The sequence below is a fragment of the Mustela lutreola genome, chromosome 9 (assembly GCF_030435805.1).
Source record: "Mustela lutreola isolate mMusLut2 chromosome 9, mMusLut2.pri, whole genome shotgun sequence".
In the NCBI taxonomy this organism is placed as follows: Eukaryota; Metazoa; Chordata; class Mammalia; order Carnivora; family Mustelidae; genus Mustela; species Mustela lutreola.
Genome location: NC_081298.1, coordinates 135142565 through 135154650, shown reverse-complemented (window position 1 = coordinate 135154650; position 12086 = coordinate 135142565). Strand labels below are relative to the sequence as shown.

The window sequence follows — 12086 nt, the reverse complement described above, 5'->3', positions numbered from 1 at the left end:
AATACCGACTAGTGTGTCAAAGAGCAAATAAAATTGTAGGAGATGTGAAACTTATCTGTTCCATTTCATCTAAGAAATACAAATAGAAAAATAATAAAACTTCAGACAAAAATTAAGGTCAAAAATGAGATGGAAATATATAAACATAACATATGGGAAATGTTTGAAATGAAAATCACTTTGGCAATTTTACTATATTCCAGACATGAACAAAACTTAATACTCACAGATTTCTTGCCAGATGGATTTTCATATTGACAATGAAAGCTGAAGTATTTAATCAACTCAAAACTGGAAAGAAGTAAATCAGAATAGGCACTTCTACAACTATCTTTAATCATTAGATTTTAAAAAGAAAATACTCAATCACACAAGGCATAGTATGAAAAACTAATAAAGTGACAAATTACACGAAGCCAGCCCCAGATGAGCTGCATTCACAGTTTGGTAGAAGAGGCCAAGGTTGTAGAGGCAATATAACTCTAGTTTCTTCTCTGGCCATGTTTTAGCCAAAATGAGAAGATGACTACACACTCTATATTACCATGTAATCGATGTCAAACTCATCGGCTCGGCTCTTCATTTCCTAGAAGAGCCACGTGAAGAGGCAGAGCCCTGTCCTACCTGGCTGACCCAAGGTCCCTTGACTATTGCTGGACTGAGAAAGAAGCACTTTTGGAAGTTTCTCAGCCAGTGATGAGTACACAAAATGACCCCAATATATTTGGTAAATGACTTATTTATAGTTTCACGTTTCCGGGGTCTCAGCACAAATTAACGACCCAACTCCAGTGATGTCATTCACATAACCTGCAAGGACTCTCTCTCTTGTTTCCCATTAATATCATCGCTAGTGTCTAACTGGCCCAGATGAAAATCGGCACCTCTCAACATAAGGGCTACAGAAGATCTTCTGAAAGAAAGTCTTAACCTATGAGGGCAGAGAACCCCAGTCCAACTGGAACTTGATTCTAACGTGCAGTGATACAAGTTTACTTCCTTTAGCATCTATTAAAATACGAAAACGCTTATCACTTAACTAGGACTGTAGTGAAGCAACTGAAATAGGTGACAGTCGCTCGGGGTGGGCAGCCAAGCCTTACTATACAAACGCTACTTACTCCCAAAGGTCCTTCCCCCACCCTGACTCTACCGACTGGATTGCGTGTCCTTCCTCTGAGCTTATCTTCTCATAATATTAACATATTCCTTTATTGATTTGTTTATAATTTCCCTTGCAAGACTGTGAACACCTTAAGGGCAAGCACTGGGACTCAATGCATTTTCTACTCTGAAACTTGGTAAGGAGTAACTAGTTGAACTCTATTATTTTATGATGATTAATATGAATATAGTTAAGAGCTCGCTCTTTACAGAACTGCTACACATAAGCTTTATAACACTTACCATAGTACACTAGATTTCAATGACTCCCTTCATATAGCAATATCCAAATCCAAAACAGCCAATCCAAGGGGACGAACTCCCAGGATACAGTTGAAGGACTCAAGCAAAGTAGAACAAAGAGTTACCACCCTCACAATCTCCCAGCACATCCTAAGTACTGTATATATCTCTTGTGAACCTAAGGGTTTACCAGTAAGAAACTATGTCAATTATTTACTCTAGCTCTTGGTGGTACACCCCAACTAGGGCTCAAGAGTTCAACCCATTGGAGAAGACTGAAGAAATCTGTGTTATATTCACTGAGAAAAATGATTTATCTCTATTCTTTTAAAGATCAAATAAATAAAGCCTAATAAAAAACCTAATAAATGTGTTCTTTCCACCTTTTTAAAAATGTATTTACTTCCCCACAGTGTCATGGAAAGAGCATGTACATCAGAGTCTGAGAAAGATGAAACCAAATCTCAACTCTACTGCTTACTTGCTAAGTAACCCTGGGACAAAATAAGTGCTCAATAAATAATAATTGAGGTTATTATTACAGCAAATTTTGCAACAGCTATAAGAATACTGTCTATATAAATTGCAATCTTATTGAGCTACATAAGCCTGAAATGAGTGTATCAAGAGAAACCAGAGTGCTCTTTCTGTGAAAATGATGAAGCCTCATAGGAGTTTATCACGGAATAAAGGTTCAGAAAGAATAGTAGAAAGGATCGGACAACAGCAGGGAGCAGGGAGAGGGAAGTTCAGGGAGCAAGTGTGAAGGAGCATAATGACCAGATGAGAAGAGACGACAGGTAAAAAATCAGTCTGCATTTTGACCACAATCTTAGAATTTTAAAGAAAAGATTCGATGAAATTCAGTTTTTCTATGCTTTCAATTTTGGACAAAATTTCTTTTCAGACTAAAATGAGCAGGGATCTTGGAGCACAAAATCTATTCTATTCTATTCAGCGACAGTCTTTCCATGTGCTGAGCTACAGCAAGAAAACAGAGGGGTTGGCAGCCACCAGCCCAGGATGGGATGAGATGTGGAATGAGGTCGTGTGCTTAGCGCCCGTAGAAATAGCAATAAAGGTAGGATTAGGTTCAGGAATTCTCACTAAGCCACTGTTCCCTCAGCAAAGGAATCTACCACCTGCAAAATGTCCATGGTAATGGCAACAGGGTCCCTGGTTTTCAGTTTTGTGAGCCCTTAAACCTGTTTTTTTCTCTAGTTTTCTTGGGCATTCAAGGGAATTTATAGCAACCCAATCTGAAAAGACGGATCTATCACCCTAAACATTGGTCAGGTTGTAATTATAGATATAACTAGCTTGAGAACCAAGTTGCATCAAGAGATGGTCTCTGCAGAATGTTTGGGGGTGCTAAACCAGAGCTAGAAGGGGCAAGATGGAAGCTCACTGCAGGACAACAGAATGACCCCTCCACAGCAATTCCTGACACATCGCCCTTCTAAACTCTCAAGGCAGAGTTCAAAAGAGTCTCCCTGGGACACGGAAGACCAACTTCTGGCACGAACTCATCTCTTCCCACCATAAACCTCTTTCTCCCTTCTTTCCTCCCTTTCTTTTTCACTCTCGCACTCTCTCGCTCATTTAATTGCTTATTTTAGTGTGGTGGGAGGGAGCTGAGGGAGAGGGAGAAAGAGTCACAGGCAGACTCCAACTGGCAAAGCCAGATTTGGGGTTCGATCTCATGACCCTGAGATCATGACCTGAGTCGAAATCAAGACTTGGAAGCTTAACTGACTGAGCCATCCAGACGCTCCTCTCGTCACATTTTCTGGTGGCATTTTCCAAACTACTGAGATATTTACATTTAGTTATTCAAGATTTTTAAACAATTTTAACTCTTTTGACAGAATCATTATAAAAATCTAATGAATAACATTAATGAACTAGAGTAATTAATTATACTGATATTGATTGGCAACTAATGTTAAAATGACATCTAACCAGTTAAAAAGTTGGATATATGCCAATAAGGACTATAATAAATACACTTTGTCCTTTCAGGTAAAGAGCAATACCCAGAATTTCAGTAAACGAAAGAGCGTATTAATGAATTTTGTCTAGACAGACTTTGCACTACACACATAGGCCATTCTGAATACTAACAAAATGAAATACTAAGTGTGCCTTGAACTTCACCAGTATTTCTATTAAGTGAATGAAATAATTCAAGAAAATAAGTAAATTCAAAAAAAAAAAAAATCACCCAAATGTAAAATTTCACACATATAATAGAACAGGGTATTCCCAAATGACAAATTTGTCACCATACATCAATGACCATGACAAACACACGGTACTTTTTGGATCAATAATCCAGTGTGTGTAGCTGTATCTGTTACACAAATGGTTTTACAGTTGATCCACTCTACTTCTAGGAGGAAGATCTAAATCAAGCTAGCTATTTATTCTGCAGAGAGAGAGAGAATGTTCCTTGTATTGAGCTGCTGCGGTTGAAGACTGAGGAGCGCCTCTTCTGTTTAGGACAAATCTAGATCCAGTGAGAGAACGCGGTAGACGTGTGGAGACCAAATTTCATTCAAGGTAAGTGGGAACTAGAGGGAAAAAAATCTCCCCAAACTTGTGGATAAAAACAAAAAAGCTGAAGAAGAGTGAAAACAAATATAAGTCTATGAAAAGTATAAGAAAATGTAGAGACAAGTTTCTCTTTCCCTCTGCTATTCTGGGAATAACAAAACACTCTTTGCTTTTGAAAATTCTTTTAATAGCTCCGTTTAACGGATGAAATGACATTAAAAAGAACTCTGAAAAAAGACATCAATCCATTCAGACCATTTGGGGCATAGGCTCCAATCCTGGAATCATGAAAACAGCCACCGAAGCTGGTGACAAGATATTCTTACAGAAAAGGGTATGGGGAAATATAACCCTTAAGTGCTGAAATGCTAAACAGTCATCAGATGGGTAAAAGATCTAGAACATAAGTTGCATCTAACTGGGAAAGATTTTTCTTTAAAGCTTCACTCTAACACAATACATAGCATTTATGGGCAGTCCTTACTCGCCCATCAGGATTTTAGATTATAACATATTGAATCTGTTGTGAAATAACTGAACGTGTTCGTTCTTTAAATCTGTCATGGGCGCCTGGGTGGCTCAGTTGGTTAAGCAACTGCCTTCGGCTCAGGTCATGGTCCCAGAGCCCTGAGATCGAGTCCCACATCGGGCTCCCAGCTCCATGGGGAGTCTGCTTCTCCCTCTGACCTCCCCTCTCATGCTCTCTCTCTCACTCTGTCTCTCTCTCTCTCAAAATAAACAAATAAAAAATATTTTTTAAAAATCTGTCATTTCAAGACATTAAAAAATTAACAGACTCTGTCTTCACTATTTACCTTTTGAGTGAAGAGCCAAGCCTTAAGCCTTACGTAAGCCCAATATTACAGGAGCATTGCAACATGTGGGAAGAATTGGAATCCTTTTAGAATACTGACCCTCTGAAGCCTTCATATTAGTTGACTGTTGCTAAAAAATTAGTATCTCCATTCTGTATTTTTATAATGAGAAAAAGAGAAAAAAAGGAGAGGTTGGTGGGCAGATTACACTCCATTTATAAAGTGTATTTCACTACAAATTAAAGTCAGTGCTTTACGCACAGCCGCTACTCTATTCTTAATTTATCCTACTATATTGGTAATATTCTATATAACTAAAGCTTTGGCATGATGAGAATAAATAATAGCTATGTGCTACAGTAAAATGTCAACCAAATGAAATTACCACTGTCAGTACTCACCCTTAAGCGAGAACCATTCTTAGAATAATAATAATCAGGAGACATACCTGCTCACTTTGATTCCATTCCCCCTGCTGCTTCAGAGACGGGACGGCCCAGATGCTTAGCTTCCCTGAGAAGTGAATGGCCGCAAGGAGGGTCCCGTCCGGAGAAAGGCTCAGCTTAAAGATCCCATCCTGTACAGTGATTATAGGACATTGATGTCAGATCAAGGAACTGGTAGCTGAACAGAAGTAACCTCCAGAATTTAGTAACACTCTCCAGGGGGTGCCATGTCATAAATGATCTCTCATAATTAAGGGTTTGAACAACTTCATAACACTATAATGTGCTCCAGCATAAAGAAACTCCTTCAGGAGTTTTGCTGTGATCTCTTTTACAATGTTATAATTTACATAGAGCCGAAAGCCCAAATATGTGCACATTATACAAATACTCTCTTATATCACACATCAGTTACCATGAGTTCTCATTAACTTTTTAACGGGTTGATATCGGCCCGATTGTGAGTTTCCTGAATTGGGGGTCCACATTTTCACAAGATTTTGTATGTACACAATGTCTGGAATATTCTGTCGCAGAGACGCACAAATTCATGCTGTGTGGACAAAAGGAAAGGGAAAGGAGGAAGAGAGAGTTGGCAGAAAAGAGGGTCCGATGGTGATGGGAACAGAAGGAAAGGGGGAAAATGCATTCCTGAATCTGAGGAACACCAAGAGTGTTTATTTTCCAGATTTCCCAGTAAATCTGAGGAATGTAACTATTGCTACAGGAAAGAAAACTTTGTAGCACACACATTTCACAAGGCTAACCTCAGTGTGCACAGAGTCCTACTCCTGTCCCAACAATCTCTAGTCCTTTCCCAATCAGAATACTAGGTTGCTCAGTCACAAGAGAAACCACACAAGCAGAAAGGTCTCCTGCCTATTGCCTAGGCAGAATGAGAAGAATTGAAAACTAACTGGATATCTAGTGCCCTTCAAGCATTTATTAAAACCAGGGTTTAAGATAGTTGACCCACAAATAATAAAAACGGACCAAAACAACAGCGTTCAACCGTATTTGTCCTTAACATTTAGAAAATCTGGCAACATAAGGCCCACCACCATCAAATGGCAGTAGTCAGGTGGGATTGGGTGGCATGTGTACACTTAAAAGGGTCATAAGCTTTCTAGTTGGCCAAAGTCCCCACCGTTCTTGGTTATGGCCCCAAGATTAAGGCCAAGTATCAGCTATAGAAGTAAAAACTAAATGTGACTACACTAAAAAAAAAGAGAAAGTATGCCTGGCTCAATTCACTACATTATCCACCTGGTCTCCACAGACACAAGAGTTTAAGTCCTCAGGTCTACAATGGCTAAGATATATTAGCCATCAAAAACAAAAGAATGACTTCAGAAAGTGAGAAACTGCGAGATGAGTAGACAGATAAAAAGATGAGCATCCTCTAATCGCCTCACCGAGGACTGAGATCACTTTAACCGGGTATAACGCGGCTAGTCCAGAATGCCAGAATTAAATAGAAGAATAAAATACAAAAGCCTGAGAAAGAGAAGGAATAAAAGCACAAGCACTAACAGCACCATGTTAAATAGAGCCCACCCCCGCCTCCGTGATAGAAAGGAGGCCAGGAGCAGAAGGAGAGGGGCCGGGCATCTTCCATTCACGACTCTGGTCCACGAGCCCCCGAGATTTGGTGTGAGGTGGGCCTCACAAGCACTGATTCTCATTAGCTAGAAGAACTCTCCCTTCGTCACAGAGAGTTTATAGAGAAAGAAACTGAAGACCTCAAGGGTTAAGACTTGCTGAAGATCATTCAGGTACAGACCGCAGACCCTGAGCGGGAAGCATCTCCAACCCCAACCCGGGTCATCTCCACTGCGCCGTGATCGCTGCCCTCCCCTGGGCCGTAGACCTTCCAGGAGCCACAGGCATGCTCCTCGGGACAAGTCATGGTCAAGTACACTTGACTGTTTTCCTCACCTACATAATCAGTCATGAGTGATCTGCATGATCACTCCCAGGTGTCATAAATGCTTCATTAACCAACTCCCTTAAAAGGGCTCTGAAAGTAAAGAGGAAGTTTATGAATCTCTTTAACAACAACAACAAATACGGAATAATGTGAAGAATTTAACAATAGCACTGTGAGCTAGGAAACACCGAATGAAGCTGCTAAATTATCCTTTGTTTTACTCATTCTCCCCCCCCTTCCTTCCTTTTCTTTCTTAGACATGAAGTAGTAAATACATTAACTAAAATATGACCACTAGCTTTTAACCTGGTGAGTTCTTAAATCCCCTTAGTTTTATTTGAAACTAGGATAGCCACACTGCAAACTTAGCATTGCTTTTCCTAATCATTTTGTTGTAGAAATGTGCATTTACACAGACCCAGAAGTAGAAATTATGGTGTGATGATTACCCAGGGGCCCAACAACCAGCTTATAAACAAATATCAACATTCCATACTTGTTTCACGAATTCCTCTCGAATCACTACAATAATCTTGGGAATTTTTTTCCCAGAAGTGTTTTCTCGGTTTTTTTTTTCTTTTTAAAGATTTTATTTATTTATTTGACACAGAGAGATCACAAGTAGGCAGAGAGGCACGCAGAGAGAAAGAAGGGGGGGGAATCAGGCTCCCCGCTGAGCAGAGAGGACTCAATCCCAGGACCCTGAGATCATGACCTGAGCTGAAGGCAGAAGCTTAACCCACTGAGCCACCCAGGCGCCCCCCTAAAGTGTTTTCAAGCAGATCCCAGACATGAGATGTGTATACATTAAGCAACACACCTCTTTAAAGCCCCAAATCATCTAAGTTTCATACACACACACACAGTGAGAAGAGACGGTTCTCAGTGGCAGCTGAACTACAGTCAGTCAGCAATAGACAAGTCACCTACGTTACTTGAGACACACAGTATTTTCCTTGTGAAATAAAAACCCCTCTTTTATTTGTAGAAACACTTCTGAATGTCTATAGCACAGAGTATTTCTGACTCAGGGAATAATTTATTATCCTGACAGTAACTGTTATACAAGATCCAAAGCCACAGTTAGAAAATCCAGGCTAAATTCTGTGAACAGAGTCTGCAGATTTAGAAGTCCGAATGCTCCCTGGTTGGCCAGGGAGAGAATTTCAGACTGTGTGCTCTGGCAGTAAGAGGAAATGGCTTTTCAATCAACTGCACATGACAGTAAAAATAAACCTCAAACCTTCAAACTGTAATTCCTCATATTATATTAAGATTTCTCAGCATAAGTGAATAATAATCTTGGTCTCATATTCTCCATCTGAATTAGGTAGCTCCAAAAGCAATAAAATTGAGCTGTAATTTTCACTTCACTTAAAATGTGTCTGAATTTTTTTTATATTCCTCAAATATGAATGTCATGTTTATTTTAATCATTACAACAGCTGGAATGTTGGGTCAAGAATATATAACTTGGCAGTGAAAAGCAGAAAGCTTTTTCTCTGAGAGCAGGAATAAGACAAGAAAGCTCACTCTTTCTCCACATCCTCTCCAACATTTGTTTTTTCCTTTCTTGAACCCTCTTACCCTGTTGGTGGGAATGCAAGTTGGTGTAGCCACTTTGGAAAACAGTATGGAGATGCCTCAAAAAATTGAAAATAGAGCTACCCTATGACCCTGCAATTGCACTCCTGGGTATTTACCCCAAAGATACAGATATAGTGAAAAGAAGGACCATATGTACCCCAATGTTCACAGCAGCAATGGCCACAATCGCCAAACTGTGGAAAGAGCCAAGATGCCCTTCAACGGACGAATGGATAAAGAAGATGTGGTCCATATATACAATGCAATATTACTCAGCCATCAAAAAGGATGAATACCCAACTTTTGTATCAACATGGATGGGAGATTATGCTGAGTGAAATAAGTCAAGCAGAGAGAGTCAATTATCATATGGTTTCACTTCCTTGTGGAGAATAAGGAATAACATGGAGGACATTAGGGGAAGGAAAGGAAAAGTGAATTGGGGGAACTCGAAGGGGGTGATGAACCATGAGAGACTGTGGACTCTGAGAAACAAGCTGAAGGTTTTAGAGGGGAGGGGGGTGGAGGGATGGGTGAGCCTGGTGGTGGGTATTAGGGAAAGCACATATTGCATGGAGCACTCGGTGAGACACATAAACAATGAATCTTGGAACACTGGAAAAATAAAATGAAATTATTGAAGAAAAAAAAAAAGCCCACTCTTGCTAGTTTTATTCAACATTGCACTGGAAATCCTAACCAGAGCAATTAGGCAAGAAAATAAATAAAAAGCACACAAACTGGAAAGGAAGAAGAAAAACTGTCTCTTTACAAATGACATGGTATTATATATAGAAAACCCTAAAGACTTCACCAGAAAGCTGTCAGAATAAACAAATTCAAGTAAAGCTACAGGACACAAAAATCAACATACAAAAACCACTTGCATTCCTATACACTAACAGTGAACTATTAGAAAGCGAACAATCCCAGTTATACTAGCATCAAAAAGAATAAAATACTTGGGAATAAATGTAACCAAGGAGGTGAGAGCTCTGTATAAGAAAAGCCATAAAACATTGATCAAAGAAATTGAATACAAATAAATGGAAAGATATTCCATGTTCATGGATTGAAAAAATACTCTTAAAATGTCCATAGTGTCCAAAGTGATCTATAGGTTCAGTGCTATCCTTACCAAAATTCAAATGTCATTTTCCACAGAAAGATAAAAAATAATCCTAAAATTTGTGTGGTATCTTAAAAGATCCTAAGTCCCCAAGCAGCCAAAGCAATCTTGAGAAAGAAGAAAAGCTGGGATGCCAGGGTGGCTCAGCTGGTTAAGCAGCTACCTTCGGCTCAGGTGCTGATCCCAGGGATGGAATCCTGCCTCAGGCTCCCTGCTCAGCAGGGAGTCTGCTTCCCTCCTCTGCCTGCCTCTCCCCCTGCTTGTGCTATCTCTGACAAATAAATAAATAAAATCTTAAAAAAAAAAAAAAAAAAAAAGAACAAAGCTGGATGCATCACACCTTCTGATTTCAAAATACTGTTTGAAATGTATGTATGTTAATCAAAATGTATGATTTAAATGTATGCTTAAAATTAAATGTATGTTTATCAAAATAATACCGTATTGGCATAAAAACAGGCACAAAGATCAATGGGACAGAATAGGGAGTCCAGAAATAAGCTCATGCATAGACAGTCAACTAATTTATAATGAAGGAGCCAACAATATAATACACAGTGGGGAAAGGATACTCTTTCAATAAATGGTATTGGGAAAAAATGGATAGCCACTGGACCCCTAATGTACATCATATAGTAAAATCTCCTCTAACTGGAAGAGACTTGATCATAAGACCTGAAACCCTAAAACTCCTATAAGAAAACAGGGGATAAGTTCCTTGACTGGTCTTAGCAATGATTTGTTTGAATTCGACACCAAGAGCAAAGTCAAAAAAAACAAAGATAAACAAACAGGACTACATCAAGTTAAAAACATCTACACAGCAAAGGAAACCATTAATAAAATGAATGACAACTTAGGAAATAGGAGAAAATATTTACAAATCAAATATCTGATATTACAAACCAAAATACACAAAGGACTCCAACAACTCTAGCAAAAACCCCAAATAACCTAATTTAAAGATGGAAGAAATCATCTGAACAGATATTTTTTCAAAAAAAGACACATAAGTGGCCAAAAAAGTACATGAAAAGGTGTTCAACTAATCATCAGGGAAAGGCAAATCAAAACCACAATGAGATATCACTTCACACATGTTAGGATGGCTATCATCAAAAAGGAATGCTGGGGAGAGGGACGCCTGGGTGGCTCAGTTGGTTAAGCCAATGCCTTCGGCTCAGGTCATGATTGCAGGGTCCTGGGATTGAGTCCCATATTGGGTTCCTTGCTCGGTGAGGAGCCTGCTTCTCTCATTGCCTCTGCCTGCCACTCTGCCTGCTTGTGAGTACTCTCTCACTGACAAATAAATGAATAAATAAAATCTTAAAAAAAAAAAAAAAAAAAAGAAAGAAAGGAAGGCTGGGGAAAATGCGGACCGCACACACTGACAGGCCTGACAGGCAGTCTCACTAAATCATTTGTCCTTAAACAAAGAAGGACATCCTGTCATTTGTGACAACATGGATGAACGTGGAGGGCATTGTGCTTGTGAAATACATCAAACACAGAAAGACAAATATTGCGTGGCATCACTTATGTATAATCTTAAAAAAAAAACCAATAACAAACAAACAAAAAAAACCTCCTAGAAACAGAGCGTAAGAAACTAGTTGCCTACCAAAGACTGGGGGAGGGAGGAAGTATAAAGAAGTTGGGTAAAAGGGTAGACACTTCAGTTATAAAAAGTTCTGAAGATCTACTATAACATGATGGTTACACTTGGTAACACTGCATTCTATAACTGAAACTTGCTGAGAGAGTAGGACGTAAACATCCTTACACACAGAACAGAAAGGTAACTATGTGAGGTAATATGTGTGACTTCAACGGGGGACAATCCATTCATATTGTACACATATACCAAATCATCATGCTGTACAGTTTAAATATCTTACAATTATACCTCAATAAAGATGAGGCAAATAAAATGAGAAAGAAAATGATGACTATCACTTACTACCTGCTTTAGTCTACTCTGTTCTGTGAGTAGCCACTGACAGGCAATCTCACTAAATAATTACTTGGTAAGTTGTTATCAGCTTGGGTAGGCAACGTGGGACAAAGTAAGCTGGTTGACAAAGGCCATTTACACAGTAGATGGTCTTCTTCCACCAGAAATCAATCTATAGCCCTTTTAATTATCAATTCTATTTACCTCCCTGTCTCAAATCTCTTCTCAAAACTTTTCAAAAGGTACTTTCCTCTTACCTCAT

The 12086-nt window shown here is 39.2% G+C and overlaps 1 protein-coding gene across 1 annotated transcript in view; it reads right to left on the bottom strand.

The window, feature by feature from the left end:
* The window catches only part of NBAS (NBAS subunit of NRZ tethering complex), a 317470-nt gene that overhangs the window by 242169 nt on the left and 63215 nt on the right, over positions 1-12086 (bottom strand). Inside the window, exon 12 of the mRNA XM_059132606.1 lies at positions 5227-5355. Within this exon, the coding sequence (XP_058988589.1) occupies positions 5227-5355 (129 nt within the window). The remainder of the gene's footprint in view (positions 1-5226; positions 5356-12086) is intronic.